Source organism: Orcinus orca, chromosome 5 (assembly GCF_937001465.1).
Source record: "Orcinus orca chromosome 5, mOrcOrc1.1, whole genome shotgun sequence".
Lineage (NCBI taxonomy): Eukaryota > Metazoa > Chordata > Mammalia > Artiodactyla > Delphinidae > Orcinus > Orcinus orca.
Genome location: NC_064563.1, coordinates 136,159,248 through 136,179,958, shown reverse-complemented (window position 1 = coordinate 136,179,958; position 20,711 = coordinate 136,159,248). Strand labels below are relative to the sequence as shown.

Here is a 20,711-nt window from a genome sequence, read left to right as displayed (position 1 = left end):
TAATGTATTTATTTACTTATTTGGTTGCACCGGGTCTTTTTTAAAATTTATTTATTTTTGGCTGCGTTTGTTCTTTGTTGCTGTGTGCGGGCTTTCTCTAGTTGCAGAGAGCAGGGGCTACTCTTTGTTGCAGTGGGTGTGCTTCTCATTGAGGTGGCTCCTCTTGTTGCAGAGCACGGGCTCTAGGCGTGCAGGCTCCAGTAGTTGTGGCGCACGGGCTCAGTTGCTCCGTGGCATGTGGGATCTTCCCAGACCAGGGATCAAACCCGTGTCCCCTGCATTGGCAGGCGGGTTCTTAACCACTGCACCACCAGGGAAGTCCCTACACCGGGTCTTAATTGTGACAAGGGGGGTCCTCAGTTGTGGCTCCATGGCTCCTTAGTTGTGGCATGAGAACTCTTAGTTGTGGCATGCATGTGGGATCTAGTTCCCAGACCAGGGATCGAATCTGGGCTCCCTGCATTGGGAGTGCGGAGTCTTATCCACTGCGCCACCAGGGAAGTCCCTGCATTCCCTTCTTGAGGGCACATCAGTTTGGCTTCGGCCCTCTCCACTCCTGCCAACGTTCCTCCTGAGATCCCATTGCTAGCAGGTACTTCCTAACCTTTACCTTGCTGACTTCTACCTTCAGCACCGGACCAGGCTGACCGATTCTCCCATGCTCTTTCTCGGCCTGTTCTCACTCTAGCTTCTTACCCCTCACATAGCTGAGTTTCCAGTTTCGTGTCCCTTTGTCAGTTTCAGCTCCTCCCAGCATGCTTTGCACTACTGACTCCCAGACCTCCACCTCCTCTCAGCCATCTCTCCTGACTCCACACGCGTTTACCCAACTGCCTCTTAGACACCTTCACTTATTTGCGCCAGGGGCAGCTCAAACTCCACAGGCACCAGAAGGAGATCATCTGGCCTTGGGCATGTTAGCTAACCGAATTGGGTCTCACTTCCTCAACTATAAAACAGGGGCGTTACCAATAGCCACGTCACACAGAAGCACATTAAATTAAACGAAATAACACAGAATGGCATGTCAGACCCTGGCACATGGTAAACGATCTACAAGTGTTAAACCATTACTGTGACTTCACTCAAACCCATTCCTTCCTACCCATATATTCCCTAACTTATAAACCCACCACCCATGTCCTTCATCAAGCAAATACCTAGAGCATCCTCCTTGATACCTCCCTCTTCCTTAACCTCATAGTTGTTCTGTCCCAACCCATCCATTTCCCTTCTTAAGTACCTGAGCTTGTCTCTCCTCTACTCCATTGCCTTAAGCTCTCAGCATCCCCTGGGCTGAGGGCTAGGGCTATTCTTTCCCTGACCCCACTCTTGCTACTCTACACATTAGTCGTGAAAGAGCATATTGCATGACACCACTCTCCTCTTAAAAGCTTTCAATGGCTTCCCACTGCCTTGGGGACAAAATCCAAACTCCTTGGAAGGACACAGAGGCTCTTCAGGACCTGGTCTCAGTCCTCCTCCTTACTCCATAAGCTCCAGCTCGTCCTCCTTGGGTAATGCCACAGTACTCGTCAAGCTCAGTTAGGCCACAGTGCCTTCTCCAACCACTCTTGCTGCTTCTTCCAGATGTAGCTCAGGTGCCACTTCCTCTAAAAAGCTTTCCTGGACTTCCAGTCAGATGAATATCTTTGTCCTTTGTTCCACAGAGTCTCTGCCCTAACACTTACCATGCTTTAGTTATTACCTGCTCATTTGCCTATCCTCTCCCACTAAATCGAGCTGCCTGCGGGAAAGAAAAGTATCTTTTAATTTCCATATTCCCAGAACCCAGCACAGTGCCCGGCAGGCAGTAGGTTGCACGGGAAGTTAATCAGAACAGTCTTTCCACCTAAAAGGAAACAACGTGGTTTGGGGAATCGATATTAGTGTTTAGCGAATCCACTCCTCTCGCGGCACAAGGCTGCACAGGGGTTCCTTTAGGCCTGCGTGGATACCCAGTGCCTGCATGTCCTTCTCGGGGCTTCAGCTCAGGCAGATTTAACCCTCACGATTAGGGCAGACACAGGACTGCATCGGCAGAGCCTGCACGGGAGCCTGCAAATGCACGCTCAGCGGGCTGAGGTCAAATCCTGAACCCTTTGTTCCAGGCAGCGGAGGGCAAGTGGCTCCGAGCCCGCCAGCCCTGACGGGTGCAGGGCCTGCCTGGGCAGAATGGCACACAAAAACGCACCGGGGAGCGCCGTGTCGGGCAGGGGCGCGCGTGTGCACTGGCCCTCTCCGTGCCAGACTCCTGGCCCTGGGACCCCGCGCTCGCCGGCGCCCCTCTCGGGGACCCAGTCTCTGGGCTAAGCCGACTTCTCGGCCCGCGGCCGCAGCGGGCGGGAAAGCACTCCGTTGCCCAGCGTCACGCGCTAGCGGCTGGGCGGGCGGCGCGCGCGCACGCGCGCGGCGGGACGGGGCGGGGCGGGGCCAGCGGGGGCGGGGCGGGGCGGGGCTGGAGCCGGGCACAGGAAGAGCTGGGAGGCCCAAGCCGTCCCAGCGTGCCCCGCGCGGCGTGGACTCGGGCAGCTGCCGCCATCCCGCTGGCGAGGAGGAGAGAGAGGCCCGCCCGCTTGCCGGTCGGGCCAGTGTGGGCTAGTGCGTGAGGGCGCGGGGGGCCGTGTCAGCGAGACGCAGAGCGCAGCCGCCACCACCAAACGGACATGTTGGAGCCCAGGGCCGCCGCCGCCTCTTTTTCCTTATCCTCCGAACGGGACTGAGAGGGGGCCCGCCACCCCGCCGCCTCTGCCTCGGCCGCCCGCCCCGCCGCCTCGGCCGCAGCCTCTTCCTGCCCGGCCTCCAGCTCCGCAGCTCATCGCCTCCGCCGGCCCCTCAGGCCCGGCCGGTTCCCCGGCCCCGCTCCGCCGCGGCGCGAGGTCTATGTGACCGGCGGGCCCGGAGCAGCCGCCGCCGCAGCGCGAACATGGACGCCGTCAACGCCTTCAACCAAGAGGTAAGGGGTGCTTGGAACAGGAGGGTGCCGGGCCTGCCGTGGAGTCGGGGCGTCGTTTCTCCTGCCGCCGGAGGTTTAAAGCTTAGGTCGGGGTGGGGACTCTTCCTGCCCCGGTTCCGGGGCGGCGGGGCCTGCGCGGAGCGGCCTGTGGCCCGGGGAGGTCGCGGCGGCCGCGGGAGCCGACCCCACACCCCTCCCCCACCTCCCACTCCCGGGCGGCGACCTCGGGCTGCCCCTCTCGCCCCCTTCCGGCCTTCTCCAGCCCGCGTCGGCGCCGGTGCCTCTAACTTCGCCCCCTTTCAGGTCCGGGTGCTCTCGCTCTCTGCTCCCAGCCCCGTATTGGCTTCGCGGTACCGGGAGCCCGCAAGGGGCTAAGAAAGAAGCGCGGGCGGGCGTAAGGGGCGGGGGGAGCCGGAGCATCTGCTGGTCGCAGGGCTGGCGGAGCGGCGGCCTCGGCTCTCCTGTTGCTCGGGCCGCGGCGCGACAGCGGCTGGACTCTGATCCCGGGTCGGGGAGGAGTTGGAGAGGGTGTTCATCCCTCTCCCCCGGGATTCCTACACTTGGGAAATGGGCTTAATAAACGGGGCTCCTTATCTTACCGAGTCGTGAACCCAACCGTCTTATGGGCTCTGTGGCCCCAACGTGACACCTAAAAAGTTGAATGGGAGGGAAGAGTATTCGCCCCGCCTTAGACCGCTAGAATGCCGGCTTTGGCCTCCAGTCCCCCACCCTTGCACCCTTCTCGCGGTAGTTAATCCTCGGCTCCCTTCTTTGGGAGCATTTACATGTGAAAACCTCCCAAAACCGGGAACAAAGCTGCCTGCCGCCCTAAAGCTCTCTGGTTGTATCTCCAAACATTCCAGGTGCTGTTTTTGAAGCGTAGAGTCCACACATTTCTATTTTTCAGAATCGATTTGAGGGGAGAGGTCTTGACCATTGATGATTTAAAATGTAGTTACAGAATGGAAACAATTGTCATGTTTTGAGTTGGATTATCTTTCTTTTCCAAGTACTAAAGATAAACCCAGCACTGAAGAAGTCAGATGTAGTAGTGTAGTGCTAGATGTCTTGGGACAGCGTTAAAAACTTGGTGCATCTCACAGTGAGATTTTTGTAGTTTCACTTGTGACAGAATTAGGGTGCAGTAACTTTCACTTTGCAGTGCTATAATATCGTACCCTCCACTAACACTGCAGTTAGCACCGTTTATTGCTTTATCAGTTATCCTAGAAATGATTTGTCTTCAACTGATGGATACATAACATGTCTTAACTGCAGAAGTTGGGCAGTGTCTTGTAAAGTTCAATATTGATTATTTTCAAAATGATGAAATAGTATTTCCTCATTTTTGATGGCTAGAGAATTTGTGATAATGCTCCAAAGATTTCAGGGTTGGAAGTTGACTTTGTTTCCTTAAGGCAAAATACACTGGAATGTTGGCTTCATGAGGGCAGGGAGTTTCTGTTCTTTGCTTTCTCCCCCCCCCCAGCATAGCACATGGTTGGCAAATACTTGTTGAATGAATGAGACTTTATACAAATAGTACAATTTTTTAGAAGATAAGTACATTTCTTTCTCAAGATAAAAACTTTTTGAATGGTTTTAACGAACAAAGAGGAGGGTTTTTAGTGTATTCTTAAGATCAGAAGTATTTAATTCTGATTGAGACATTATGGAAGTTCACATTAAGCACATTATTAAGCAAAGTGTCTTATGTTAATTCTGGAAAAATGTCATCAGTAGTTTTTACTTTGAAAACCAAAATTAGGAATGATACTGACTCCTTGAAAAAGGAAAATGGTATTTTAACCTTTTTAAATGTACAAAATGAGAATTTTCTTATCATTGATCATTTTCCTCTTTAAATAATTTCTATTTCCATTCCTAGTCTTTATCACTGCAAATTGCATTATGTTAGGTGTATGTTACCAATTCCAACTCTCTTCTGCCAGACTTTCTTCCCAAAACACTTTTTTCTGGAGAAAATAGTCTGACTTTAAAATCCATCTCCTTGTGCCTGCCTGATTGTAGTGCTTCTCAGTTAATTCCCCCCATTCATGAAATGTTATTGATTAGTTCAAATCTGTAACTTCAGATCTCCCAAATCTTCATTTTGCAAACCTGCTTAGCTGTAAAGCTGTGTCCTTAATACGATGGCACTACTACTGAGGACCTCTGTCCCATAGGAGCCTAAACTAATAGAGGACACAAAACTTAGGCAAGTAGCTTTAATATGGGATAGAATGGCTTCCTTTGGGGCCCTTGTAGAGTACTGTGGGATGGCCGTGGGGGATTAGACTTGGGCGGAGAGGATAGTATCAGTCTCAGGATTTCCGAAGGTGTTGGAAAAGTAATTCAGAGGCTACAGTGGTGAGAAATAAGGAACAGTAGTTTGACTCCTGAGAGTACTGGAAAGTAAGAATCATTAAGGTATCAATAATTTTGGGTCTGACAAGTTTTACATCTCTGATGTGTTTGAATTCCATTTTTTTTTTCCAGGTCGTGGATAAATTGAAGGTTTTAAGTAGTGGAGTGATAATCAAAATACTGCTTGATTTGTAGTATATATTGGAGAAGGCAGAGGTTTGGAGAAATTTGGCAGGTTGGGGACTGAGGTAGGAGAAGCAAGTAGAATCTGAACTTGGCACGTCTGTAGAGGGAGTGGAGAGGAGGGGAAGGATGTGGACCAGAAGAATCCATGGACTTGACATCTGGTAGGTTTAGAAGCACCTTTTGCCCCCACATTCTGAGTGCTGGGAGAGGGGGGATGCTGTTAACATGACAAGCAGCCATCAAAAGTATATTTAGTGGATGGGAAAATATGCTCGATTTTGAACAGCTTGAGTTTGAGTGGAACAGTCGTGTAGAAATTTTTGGCAAGCAGTTGGTCATGTAGGACTCAAACTTGGAAGCAAGAGTTAGAGGGAGACATCAGGGAGTCACTCTCAGATGTGCCCTAGAGAAAATTGAGAGGGGGAGACAAAGGAATTAATATTTAATAAGCATCTATATAGCATGTCAGTCACTTTATATATACATATCTAAGTTAATACTCCTACAACCTTGCGTAGACGTCCATTTATAGGTGAGAAAACTGATTTTCAAAGAAGTTGAATAATAAATCTCTCAAGGGCATACTACTAGTTAATGGCAGAGCTGAGATTTGAATACAGATGGTCCCCTCTTAATTGCTGCCTGAAGATAATATTTTATATAATACCAGGGGAGTGGTCACAGGTTAAGACTTAAGTAAGAAAAAGGCCACAAAATTCTTTGAGGGTAATGGAATCTGTAGTTTAAAGTTGAATGGTGATAGGAGAGATAAGGAAATAAAGAGGTAGCAAATGTAAAGTAGTTGGGGTTTTTTGTTTGTTTGTGTTGTTTTAGAAGTTTGGTTGGAGGTATTCCCAGGGAAAAGTTGCTTCAAGGATGAAGGGAAGGAAGAATAATTAACAGTGTAGTAGGCACTGGTGCTAGCCCTTTGGTATGTTTATATAGTGTGTATATATAAAGTCTTAACCTAAGTAAGTGGTGTTCAAGCCCTGGTCTCTATTAGATGGGCATAGAAGTTAAAGCATGTTGAGGGACGGAATGTGCAAAAAAAAAAAAAAAGCATAGTTTAAAGCAGCCAGAGGGATTGGTTAACTTAGAGCAAAATTGTGGATGAGAGGAAGGGAACAGATCTGATGCACAGGTAAAAGAGGTCAGTTTATCTGTGATAAGAGAGGAAGGAAGATAAAAAAAGCCAAGGTTATTAAAGGCATTTTGACAGGACTTTTATGACAAGACACTGTGTTAAGTGTTGTAAAAGATGGAAAGATGAGTAAAAAAAAATCAGTGATACTTAATTGTGTTCTATTATGTTTATATACACTCCTTAATAAGAAGGGTTTGGTAGTTCATAAGTTTGTTGAATGGATAAAGGTTATAGATAGGATTTTTTAAATCTGTAGATTGCATTTTTAGCCTTTAATCAGTCTTCGCTAAATCCAAAAGAAGAGCTCTTCCCTCTCCCTCACTTTTTTTTTTGGGGGGGGCAACATCTGTGATTTTAAGATGTTTAAAGTACAAAAAACGTGCAGAGAATATAACAAGAATCGACAGTTGTTATGTGTTTTTAATTTTAAAATAAAGTATTATAAAGTCCTTCTTTCCTCCCATCTCCTCTATCCCCGCCCCCCCAGTCAGAAGCAATCAAGTAATGAATTTAGTATAATATCAATCTCTGGTCCTTAAACAATATTCTATATTTTGGTATACATGAGTAGTATATTGTACATATTCCGCAATGCTTTTTTGCTTAAACATTATTAATACTGTATATTAAGATTTAGTTCTTTCTATCTGCTGTGTAGTATGCTATTATTTGAATAGACCGTATTTTATTTATCTGGTTCCCCAGTTGATGAACATTTGTTTCTCATTTGTTACTGACAAACACTGCAATGAACTTTCTCAGTCATGTCTCTTTGTGGAAGAGTTTCTCTAGGACAGCTGTTCTCAAACTTTGGAGTTTGGCTCCTTTAAACTCTTAAAAGTTAAGGACCACAGAGAGCTTTTGTATCTGTGGGTTATATCTTGATATTTACCATATCAGAAATTTAAGCTGAGAAACACATTTATTAAAAATAATGTACCTATTGCATGTTAACATAAATAACATTTCTAATGAAAAATAACATTTCCAAAACAAAAAAAATTAGAAGAGTGACATGGTTTTATATTTTTGCAAATCTCATTTAAACTTACGTTTAATAAAACTTGAATTCTTGTATATACTTTTTCATTCAGTCTCTTGCATCAGGTAGCCTCTGGAAAACTGCTGTATACTTGTGAGAAAATGAACGAAAAGGGCAAGAAATGTCTTAGTATTGATATGAAAACAGTTTTTACCTCACAGACCACTGAAAGGAACTCAGACACCCTCTTCCCCACACCGCTCCCCACAGCCCCCAGGATCCTGGAGTTACTTTGTGAGAACTACTGTATCGAGGTGTGGTGTGCATATAATGCTACTTTGAAGTGCAGGAAGAAAATATGAGTGCTTTTATATTTGTTTATCTTTAAAATCAGACAAATTAAACTTTATGAGTAATTTTAATACATGAATTGATTTTGCTGCTCTTATTCACTTGGGCTGACAGTCTTGAATCATGTTACTCTGAAGGAAGAATTGAGCTCCACATCTCATTGGGGAGCCTGCCACTCTTCTTATTCCCACTGGAAATTGTTCTGTATGAACTATTGTATATTTTACCTATTGATTACTAGGCATGATTGTCTTCTAGAATTTAGGTCATATGATGAGTATTGTAAAGCATTTTTTTTTAACCTGTAATGTCAGTCTGGTTGCTTTTTGATCATTCCTTTCTTCTTTGAGAGGTCTATCTAAAGAAGTGGACAAAGATTTGAAACACGGTTCTTACTGTGTGGAAGAGATGTAGAGGACCAGGGCAACAGAAGTAAAATTGGAGGTTTCTCTTGACTCATTTGACAATGTCACGCTGTTAATCACAGGAGTTGGGATACTAAAAGTTATAGTTTTGTTCCTCTGCTCTTTCTTGACTCAGAGAATTGCTTATCTCTGACAACAGTAGAGGTCTGGCTTTATGGTGAGTGGAATAAAGCTGGCTCTTCAGAGCTTTCTGTAGCAGGATTTATCACTGATGTTCTTGTTGAAAATATTCCTCTCCCTAGTCTCTCATTTTGTTTAGTATTTTGTTTCAGAAAAATGTGTGGACATATGATAAGGAACTGATTCAGAGAAAAATTGGAGTAATGGAAAAGTTGGCTTGTAAATCTTGTGAAACAGAATTCAGGAGATAAAAGTACCTAATAAAAAGTTGACAAAATGGTAGTTGGTTTTTGTATGTGTATGTTTTGTTTGTTTTGTGGGAGTTTTTTTGTTTTGTTTTCGGCTGCGTTGGGTCTTTGTTGCTGTGCACGGGCTTCTGTTGTTGTGGAGCACGGGCTCTAGGCACCCGGGCTTCAGTAGTTGTGGCACACGGGCTTAGGTGCTCTGTGGTATGTGGCATCTTCCTGCACCAGGCCTTGAACCCGTGTCCCCTGCATTAGCAGGCAGAATCTTAACCACTGCGCCACCAGGGAAGTCCCTGTATGTGTATGTTTTTGTGGGAGTGTTTTTTTGTTTACCAGGTACAAATTGTAGGTTGCTGTCCTCTGACATGGAGCCCAAGTGAATATAATTCACTTAATCATTACAGGAAACTTTTTTTTTGAGGCATAGTCGGTTAACAATATTGTGTTAGTTTCAGGTGTGCAGCATAGATTCCGTTTTTTTTTTGCAGATTATATTCCATTATATGTTATTATATTATTACAGAATATTGGGTATCTCTGTGCTATACAGTAAATCCTTGTTGCTTATCTATTTTATATATAGTAATTTGTATCTGTTAATCCCATACGCCCCCCCTCCTTTTTGGTAACCATAAGCTTGTTTTCTGTGTCTGGGAGTCTGTTTCTGTTTTGTACATAGATTCATTGCATTATTTTTTAGATTCCGTATATAAGTGATATCATATAGTACTTGTCTTTCTCTGACTTATTTCACTAAACATTCTCTAGTTTCATCCACGTTGCTGCAAATGGTAATATTTCAATTTTTATGGCTGAGTAATATTCAGTTGTGTATATATACCACATTTTCTTTATCCGTGCACCTGTTGATGGGCACTTAAGTTGCTTCCGCGTCTTGGCTATTGCGAGTAGTGCTGGTATCGAACGCTGGGGTGCAGGTATCTTTTCGAATTAGAATTTTTGTTTTTTCTGGATATATACCCAGGAGTAGAATTGCTGAATCCTGTGGTAGTTCTAATTTAGTTTTTTAGGAAACTTCCATACTGTTTTCCATAGTGGCTGCACCAATTTATAGTCCCACGAACAGTGTAGGAGAGTTCCCTTTTCCCCGTACCCTCTCCAGCATTTATTTGTAGACTTTGATGATGGCCGTTCTGACCCATGTGAGGTGATACCTCATTGTCATTTTGATCTGCATTTCTCTAGTAATTAGCGATGTTGAGCATCTTTTCATGTGCCTGTTAGCCATTTGTGTGTCTTTGAAAAAATGTCTATTTAAGTCTTCTGCCCATTTTTGGTTTGGTTTTTTTGATATTGAGTTGTATGACAGGTTACTTTTCTATAGATGTCTGCCTGCATTTAAAACTCATTTCAGATACACCTTGATAACATAATAGGAAAAAAGTTGTTAACATAAATGATGAACTTTTAGTGTTATTGATATTTGTTGAGATAATATGTGGAATCTTTTTTTTTTTTAGCATACTTCAGAGCAACAGCATGCAGATTTAATAATAAGCCTAAAACAAGTTACGTTATGTTATCAGGTAGTATATAGGATAAGTAGCTTAGCTATTAACAGTTGAAGTTTTGGTAGAGTTGGTAATAGTTAAATTTGTATTAGGCCTTACTAAGATCTGTTGAGAGCTTAGTCTTGAAGAGACATGTCTACATTTCTGTGTTAATAGTAAGTGTAATTAAAATGTACTGTCATGATTTTTTTTTTGAGAACTAGAAGATTGCTCAAACAGTATTGTAAGTTATTATGCTCCAGTCACCTTGATCCTTTTCAATATTTGCATGGTTTGTCGATTACTTTTTATTGTGTTATAGTTAGAGCTCTTTATTGGTGCTTGTGAATTCATGGATAAATACATAGAAACTTTGATAATACTGATGAAGCATTGTACAGGTTAGTAGTGAATTCAACAAGAAATCCAGTGAAACTCTGGAGTTAAGAATTAGAAGCCAAGCCACTATGGAGAACAGTATGGAGGTTCCTTAAAAAACTAAAAATAGAACTACTGTATGACCCGGCAGTCCCACTACTGGGCATATACCCTGAGAAAACTGTAATTCAAAAAGAGTCATGTGGGCTTCCCCGGTGGCGCAGTGGTTGAGAGTCCGCCTGCCGATGCAGGGGACACGGGTTCGTGCCCCGGTCCGGGAAGATCCCACATGCCGCGGAGCGGCTGGGCCCGTGAGCCATGGCCGCTGAGCCTGTGCATCCGGAGCCTGTGCTCCACAACGGGAGAGGCCACAACAGTGAGAGGCCCGCATACGGCAAAAAAAAAAAAAAAAAAAAAAAAGTCATGTACCACAATGTTCATTGCAGCTCTATTTACAGTAGCCAGGACATGGAAGCAACCTAAGTGTCCGTCGACAGATGAATGGATAAAGATGTGGCACATATATACAATGGAATATTTCTCAGCCGTAAAAAGAAATAAAATTGAGTTATTTGTAGTGAGGTGGATGGACCTAGAGTCTGTCATAGAGTGAAGTAAGTCAGAAAGAGAAAAATAAATACCGTCTGCTAACACATATATATGGAATCTAAAAAAAAAAAAAGGTTATGAAGAACCTAGGGGCAGGACAGGAATAAAGATGCAGACGTAGAGAATGGACTTGAGGACGCGGGGAGGGGGAAGGGTAAGCTGGGACGAAGTGAGAGAGTGGCAAGGACATATATACACTACCAAATGTAAAATAGATAGCTAGTGGGAATCAGCCACATAGCACAGGGAGATCAGCTCAGTGCTTTGTGACCACCTAGAGGGGTGGGGTAGGGAGGGTGGGAGGGGGGAGACGCAGGAAGGTGGAGATATGGGGATATATGTATAGCTGATTCACTTTGTTATAAAGCAGAAACTAACACACCACTGTAAAGCAGTTATACTCCAATAAAGATGTTTAAAAAAAAAAAAAGAATTAGAAGCCAAGGTTTAGATTGGGGGGCGGTTGGGAGATAGCAGGGCTCAGTGAAAAGTAGAGGGTCATCCAAGTACCCCTTGAAAGTTATAATTGGTGTTTGGATAATTTGTGACTTTTGGTGTAAATCCATGTGGGTCACTTGGAAGAGATCGTAGAGCAGTAGTGTACCTAGCATATTTGGCATCCAGAGCAGAACTTTCTTCTTTTTCTTTCTTCTTTTTTTTCTTTTAACACATTCATCTTCTACAACAAAACTGTTCTCAGAAATAATCATGAAATTGGCCAGGAAAGAAATTTGAACTTCATGCCGGTTACAAATAAATATTACAACAGAGAGAATTAATTGATTAATATTTTTAAATTTCATTAATACTTTTTTGATAAAAGTAGAAAATTTTATCTACATCCTGCTCTGTCACAGTAATGAATAATAATATTCCAGTTTCTTTTTAAGCCTTAACTTCTGCATATTTGTCAATGATTGTCAGTTGATTTTCACAATATTTGAGTTCAGTAGACAGTTATAGTCAGATTTAGCAATTTTACCTTCACCTGTAAGTGACTGAAAAAACACTTCTCATTAATTCTAATTACTAAAGGTTGTATGTGAAGCAGCACATATACAGTAGTTGGGATGACTTAAACATAAGGTTTCCTTTAGCAGAAATTTAGAAAAAGCTCACTTCACAGTAAACTCTAGAAATCACAATACTGTCCATGTCTTTTTTTGGCATCGATTCTAGTGACTTCCAAATGTACTCTCAGTCAAAAAATTTTCACTAAAATATTTTCACCCAGAGTTTCAGTGTAGGTCTCTATTATGATTGGTGAACATCTTTGAAATTATGTGTAATGGCATTCTCCATAATTTTTGTTCATGGATCATCAAGCTTTGTGTTTCTTTGTTAAAGACTAATTCTGGCTGCTTTTAAGTATTTACACCAGAAAAAAAAGATATATCAGGAAAGAAGACTTGCAAACAGCTATCATACTTTAAACGTACCATTTAAACATACGAATATATATACATAGGAACTACAGAATTGCAGACGTAAACTGACCCTGAGGAGAGTGCAGGCCGTCCTGAACCTCTTTGTAGTCATTCTCCAAATGAACAGGTGTAACGAATCTGCATGTTCTATGCACTGATCATATAACTGGAAGGTTTCCTAATGAAATTCCACTTAGAATAGATCGCTTATTAAAGGATACATAATAAAAATGTACAGATTTGATGCTTATGTATTAAAAACTTATCAGTTACCACAGCAGTAGTTTAAAACAAGAATCTCAGTCAACAAAATGTTTTAGGGGAAGGAATATTTTATCCCTGATATTATTTAGAATTGCTAGCATTTGGTGATAAATAAAACAATTCTCAAACAGTTTTATTGTTTTATTTAGAGTCTTTATAGACAGTTCACCCACTTTCTGCCTTCCCCTGGGTGGACTTTTCCCACTGTCCCTCTCTAGGTGTGTTATTACTCTGGAGAGCGATAGTTGACTAACCCTATAGTCTGTAAATCTTTTTCTGCAATATCCCCTAAATATCTTTATGCACTTTACCATGAGTATTCCACTTTATTCCTCCTTTTGTCAGAGGTTAGTTTTAGCTGATGTAGAATTATAATACCCTGCTTAAAGGAAACCTATAATAAGGAAATTTATGGTAATATCGCTTTTAAGCTTTTAGGAAACATAAAATACTCTTTTAAACTTTAATGGTCATATATTATCTAGTTTACTGTAATTAAGAGTTGCTGGATGATAAATCACTTTAGAAAGGATAGCCACATTTGGGATTCAGAGATACATTCAAATCTTTATAAAGGCCTTAACCATTTCTGAGTAAATATAAGAGCATATTTTATAAAGTTAGGGGTTTTTTAAATATATGAAATAATCCAAAATGGGCAAATCCATAGAGATAGAAAGTAGTTTATTGGTGGTGGTATGAGGGAGGAATGGGAAGTGACTGCTAATGGGTATGGAATTTCTTTGGGGTGTAATGAAATATTCTGAAATTAAATAGTGTTGATGGTTGTATAACTCTGAATATAGCAAAAACTATAGAGCTGTACATTTTAAAGGGGTGAGTTTTATGGTATATTAATTATATTTCAAAGCTGTTTAAAGAAAAACACAAAAAAGTCAGGTTTTAACACCATTTTCATTGTTTTGTTGCTTGATCTTATTTTCTATCAGGTTGAAAGCAATATCTCTTAGCTACTGAGTAGCTCTGGAAGTTATTTTGTTGATCCTGAATCCTAAGTTTGTTCAAAGGATATCTTTAGTTTTTACATGCTATTTTAAGAAGTAATCCAGTGGAGCCAGTTCAAGGGAAGGACAGGAAATTAATCCTGCATTTGCTCATTAAATACCAACCAGATGCCAGCATACCAGTTAGGTGTTTTATATATGCCTTTACCTTCCTTCCATTTTAGAGGTAAGGAAACGGGAGGGGTGGTGTGATTTGACAGAGTACTGTAAGAGGCTGCCTGAGCCCAGTCTACAGCCCCACATGGCTACTCGGAAGTTTTTTGAGCAGCTGACCTTTGTCTATTGTTTATGAAGGGAGAGGGCTCCCTAAACAACTTTTGTATATTTGAAGAAAGGTAGCAAGGCACTGTAATGTATATTTGTGGAAGGATTCGCCAAAGTTTAAGAATGATGAAGTTTGGGAGTTTTTAAGTCATCCACAATAATGCAATAGATGCAATCAGTGTTTAAAACTTAAGATATGCTTTTAGGTGTTTATGTTTCATTTACTAATTTATATTCACAATTAAAATTTAAAATTAATTAGGGATTTTATAAATGTTAGCATTTTCAGTTTTAATCCCATTCTTTTGTATAGATCTAGTCATTACAACTTTGTGGGAGAAAAATAGGTATAGATAAAATACATAATATATGAGATAATTTTTTTTCTTCTAATCAGATGATTTTATATCCTGGAACAAATTTTTATTTCTTCGATTGAGGTCTGGAAGGAACTATGTAATTCATAAAAATGTTTTATGGCCAACTTTGGGTGGACACAAAGTTTACTTAGTGAGGCACAGTAAAAGTGATTTTGAAACCTGGCGTCTGTGCTAGTAAAGTAGAGTAATGGCATGGATAAAATATTTGGCATTTCCTAAAATCACATCCTGACCTATTTCTCGAACAAGTGAAAAGGAAGTTGAGGATTGATTGCAGTTCAGTGAATCAAAATGGAGGTAAGGAATAAAAAATGACCTGTTGTAGTAAGTGGAGCTGAAGGAGTTAAAAGCCCTGATTCGGGGGAGGCAGCCTTGGTTCTAAAGTAAAAAATTTGAGTGAAGGGTAGACCCTTGGAAATTGTAAGGGAGTTAGTCTTAGTTGAAGAATAAATTAGGGCATACTTTGAAGCAAGGTGTAGCAAGTGAGTTGTCAGAAATTAACTACTTAGAAAATTAGTCCTGCCAGCAGCAAATGGTAACAGAATTAGGAGTTGGTGATATAATTAAAAAGTGATGAAGTTTAAACTCCTGTTTGCTATATTACTATATTCTATTTTCATAAAGCACATAGAAACTTAAGTAGTTAACTTGAAAGTGGTTTCGTATTTAATATTAACAGTATATATTTGAACTTATATGTGTGTATTTTGTAAAGCATTTCTCTAAATTCTGGAACCAGGAGAAAAGTTTATGTTTGTGGGAAAGTGTAGTAAGGTAAAGAAGTGTAGACCTAAGTATGAAAAATTTTAAAACTCTTTAAACTTGAGAATATTATTTGCAGGTTTGTTGTTTGTAAAAATATCTGGCTTGGAAACTTTAGAAGTGTGAAAAGTGACTTTTATGGAGAAATAAATAGAACTATTTTGTAGTGTTTAAGTCAAAGTAAAGACCCTGCTCTGTAGGAGCAGGAGAACAGTACAGTTTCTTTTTCTCATCTCTGTTTTAAAGAGCCATGTAAATTTGCTCTATTGTTAGGTATATTTTGTATTAATGCCAGACCTGTCTTGTCTCCAGACAGTCCTCTAAGCAAGTGGAAAATTGGTTAATTATTTGCGTTTCAAAGGATTTGACTCTCTGGAAAGTAAATAGAGTTTACATGGGAGTAAATCATATATCAGTAATTAAAAGGGATGCTTTCTTTAATGCACAGATGTCAAAAATATATTTAAGAAATTTTTCAGATTTGGGTTTTATGTGCATAGAGGCTTCAGTTATAAAGATTTAAAATGGCAAATTTTATTTTTAAAATTTTGTTTTAGCAATTTTGAAAAGTTGTATTAAAGGTTTACAAGGCATTGATTTAAACATAACTGTTAACTTCAAAGACACGATTTACTCCATGGACAGGTTGTACCTGATAATGATGATTCTGTATATTTTACAGTCAAGTTGGAGAAATGCATTTTTGTGTCTCAGACACAAAGTTTTTCATTGTTAATCCATGAATTTTAATTTTTTCATTTTAAAATTAATGCAAATTATGGGACTTCCCTGGTGGTCCAGTGGTAAAGAATCCACCTTCCAATGCAGGGGATGTGGGTTTGATCCCCAGTTGGGGAACTAATATCCCACATGCTGTGGGGCAACTCAGCCTGCGTGCCACAACTACTGAGCTCGCGCACCACAACGAAGATCCCGAGTGCTGCAACTAAGACCCGAAGCAGCCAAAAAAAATAAAGAAAATAAGTACATTAAATAAATATTTTTTAAAAAGAATGAGAAATCACAACAAAATAAAAAAATGTTTAAAAATAAAGTTTATAAAAACAAAAGAATAAAATTAATGCAAATTAGGTAAACTTAAGCTAGAAAATAAGAAAGTATTCTACCAAATACCATTAACATTTTAGAGTATTTCAGTCTTTTTTTCCCTTCCACTTGTGTATGGAAACTTTATATATGGTTACCAGATCTTTTCAATAACATGAATTATCTTCTAATTTTAAAAGTCATCTTGGGAAATTTGGGAACATCTGATTATTTTAGATAAATTTCTAAAAGTGGAATTGTTGGTTTAAAAGATATGGACTTTTAAAAAAAAATAAATAAAAAAATAAAAGATATGGACTTTTTTAGTTCTTTGCTTCATGCTAATCTACATTCATGACAGTTAGATAATTGAAGAACTGTATCTCATTGTCTTAATTTATACCTTTTTGACTACTGATAAGACTGAACATTTTTTTTTCTATATTAGTTTGGGGTTCTCTTTGTTAATTGAGTTACTCTCCTATGTACAGTTTTCAGTTTTATTTTCTCTCTTACTGTTTGTATGTGCTATTGATTAACTCATATGCAATATTCTGCTTTCAGGTAGAGTGGCATAATGATACTTGTCTAGCATGTGCTTGCAGCTCCCCTTTCCCTGTGTGCCCCACCTCTCTCCCCCTCCCCCCCCCCACACACACCTGTTCCCCCCATCACATTAAATGCCCAGTATTAAGAGAGTATTACCTTTTGGTAAAGGCATAAACTGAAATGCCAGGTAAGAAGGGACTGTAATTGTTCTAGCAGTAAGTGTTTTACGGAGCTATCTTCAGGCTATAATTAGATGGACAAAAAAGCATCTTTGTGGAGATGATGATTTTAAAAGATTTTTCCACTAAGTTTTGTTTTGTTAAATTTAATGTGTACTTTTTTTTCTTTTTTTGCGGTACGCGGGCCTCTCACTATTGTGGCCTCCCGTTGCGGAGCACAGGCTCCGGACGCGCCGGCCCAGCGGCCATGGCTCACGGGCCCAACCGCTCCACGGCACGTGGGATCCTCCCGGACCCGGGCACGAACCTGCGTCCCCTGCATCGGCAGGCGGACTCTCAACCACTGCACCACCAGGGAGGCCCTAATGTGTACTTTTATAAAATATATTTTACAAGCAAACATTTAAGTTATGTTGGCTTTAACTCTTGATTTGGTTGAAGCCAGTGTATCAGATTTGATGAGTCAGATGAACGAAAGAGGAGGGAAGACTGTAGACTTGAACACTTTGATATCTTTATCTGTCAGAAGGGAGATTTGAGTACCAGCCTGTTACTGTGAGTGTATGTATTTCTGTTTGGAAGCATTCAAATTTTTTCCTGAAATTGAACTTTGTAATTATTAATAACAGGAGCTTAAGCCAGAATTTATCATCTTGGAGGTCATAATAGCAAAGGAAGGAGTACTAGATATAATCAGTATAATTCATTATAAAATAAAGTTAAGGAAAGCAAATACTTAAAAGTTTAAGTGGGGGGAAGGTAGGGGTAAGTATCCCATTGAAAGAGATTCTGTCTAGAGATATCTAGTCACTAGGAGCCAGAACAGATTCTCACAGGCCAAATTAAACATTTTTCTTTTGTAAAGTTTGTCTAGTGATGACTCTAAACCAAATATTTCAGAAAGATATTTGTCATGATTTCATCATGAATAAATTTTAAAAATACATAGGATGAGAGTATTGTTAAGTGAATTTTAGCTGACTGGCAGGGCCCAAGGAATATCACATAAGGTCATCCTACAAGTAGGTCCTGTTTTTAATATTTAAAAAACCATGGGGTTGGAGGAAGCCATATAAAGTAGTTTGTGAAATTTGCAAACTGATTGGAATAGCTGCTACACTGAAAACAGAAAATCATTTCCAGACTACCTAAGTAGATTGTAAGTACTGTCAGAAACCAACATAAAATCAACATGAAGATCTAGTTTTGATAAAGATTCCAGTGAAAACAGTCTGAGGGTTTCAGTTGATTATAAATGTGAGTTAATAATTAAGCAGTATTTTTAAAAAATAATAAATGATCTCCCCTACCCCAGGATGTCCATGTTCTGAATCCTAGAACCTGTGAATATGTTTCCTTACCTGGCAAAAGAGACTTTGCAGATGTGATTAAGGGTTTGAGTTGAGTTAATTATCCTGCATTATCTGGGTGAACCCAGTGTAACCCCAAGGGTCCTTCCTTGAGAGAGGCAGGAAAGTCAGAGAAAGTGCTCTGACAGTGGAAGCAGAGGTTAGGGAAGAGAGAAGATGCTATGCTGCCAGCTTTGAAGATGGAAGAAGCAGCTATGAGCCAAAGGAATTTATGCACACTTTGGCTAGAAAAGGCAAGAAATAGATTTTGACCTAGAGCGCCCAGAACGAAGGCAGCCCTGCCAACACCTTGTTTTCAGACTAGTGAGATTCTTTTTTTAAAAACAAGGTACAGTTTTATTTATTTTTAAATTTATTTATTTTTGGCTGTGTTGAGTCTTTGTTGCTCCGTGCAGGCTTCCTCTAGTTACAGTGGGCGGGGGCTACTCTTCCTTGTGGTGCACGGGCTTCTCATTGCGGTGGCTTCTCGTTGCGGAGCATGGGCTCTAGGCGTGCAAGCTTCAGTAGTTTGGCACGCAGGCTTAGTTGCTCCGCGGCATGTGGGATCTTCCCGGACCAAGGCTCGAACCCATGTCCCCTGCATTGGCAGGCAGATGCTTAAACACTGCGCCACCAGGGAAGTCTGGAGATTCTGACTTCCAAAAGTGTTGTTTTAAGCTAATGTGTTACTGCAGGAATAGGAAACTAATACAAAAGACAATCCACTAGATTCTACAGGAATATATCCGGGCTCTGTTTATTTTGGTTTATTATACTTGAAAGGAATTAGCCAGGATAGTCGGATCTAGGAATCATATCATTTGGCTAGTAGTTGAAGAAGATAAGAGAAAGGGAAACATGCTTAGTTATATTTATTTTATCACATGAGAAAGATCACTGTTGTTCTGTGCTCCAGAGGCAAAACTAGAACAGGAGAAGGAGGGAAGGTTATCAGAAGGGAGATTTGGGGTCAGTACAAAGAAGACTGCTGTAACCGTTGGGTAAGGTTAGTTATGAGTTATTAAGCCTGTGGACTAATATGGGACCTGCCGGGTGTATTGTGAAAGCAGTTCTGAATTTGGTATGAGTACTGGATTACATACTAAGGTGCTATACAGCTTTAAAACTCTTTGATACTACTGTATTTTCAGTATAGAGAAAATTTCTCTAAATTCAGTCAGCACTTGAATAGTAGATGTAATACAAAAAAGGTATTATGGTAAGCCATAACAAAAAATTAAACTCGAGGTGTGTGTCAAGATTCCCAGGGCATTATATACCTCTATTTACTGAGCCATTTATATGTCAGGTACTAGGCTAAGAGATTTATATACATTATCTCATTTAATCTTAACAGTCTTACGAGGTGAAGTAAGTGCTATTAATCCTTTTTTTCAGATTTCAGAAATCCTTGATATTTAGAAAAGGTTAACTAAACTTGTCAATGTTTATACTGTTAATAAATAGCAGAGTATCATGTTACTTTGACTAACCCCCAAACACTATGAATTCTACAGGTGTCATGGGCCAAATATGCTCCTTCCTTATCTTCTTTTGAAACTGTTCTTTATTGATATAAGGGATCCTTGTGAGTGATTCTTCATAATTTTTAGAATACTTTGTAAATCAGGCACCCAGCAGAGCAGTGTTCATATTTAGTATTTTCTAATAGTTATTTAGCTGGTGACAGCAAAAAGACAAACTCATATCTGTTGCTGACAAGTATTTTTTTCTTACTAAGGCTTTCTAAGGAGGTTTTGTACCTTTTGGGTCCTACTGCTGCTATTATTTTATATAAGAGAATTGCATGGTTTTCTCTGGCTGCTTTGACACATTTGTTTTCTTTGACAGATTACATTAATTCTGAATGCAGATCTGTAATAACAGGGAGAACACTGCACCTAGTGATGTTTATTGGGCACTTGCCCTGTTGCAGATGATATACTAGTCGTTCATACACAAAAGCTAATTTATAACATTTGACTTTGCCAAATACCTTTAATTTCTGTTATTTTCCTGGTGTTCCTTTGTGCAACTCCCTTCTCTGTACCACATTGAAATATTTGGTATACCCTAGTTAATTATATCATCTTTGTTCTCGTCTTACTCATCCTCATGGCTTTGATTCTGTGACCTTTCAGTTTCTAGCAGAACCTCTTCTTTGTTCAAGATGCATTTTCCAGTCTGCTGA

General features: G+C 40.5%; 1 protein-coding gene across 4 annotated transcripts in view; it reads left to right on the top strand.

Moving 5' to 3' along the window:
- The first annotated feature begins 2,493 nt into the window (after positions 1–2,493).
- SCAF4 (SR-related CTD associated factor 4) overlaps positions 2,494–20,711 on the top strand; it is a 56,431-nt gene continuing 38,213 nt past the window's right edge. For 3 of the 4 annotated variants that reach the window (XM_033418183.2, XM_033418185.2, XM_012539205.3), the window contains exon 1: positions 2,494–2,956. In XM_033418183.2, the coding sequence (XP_033274074.1) occupies positions 2,927–2,956 (30 nt within the window). In that variant the 5' untranslated portion in view covers positions 2,494–2,926. Of the gene's footprint in view, positions 2,957–5,651; positions 5,671–20,711 lie in introns of those variants that run through there. The other variant, XM_033418184.1, reaches the window with a different exon arrangement.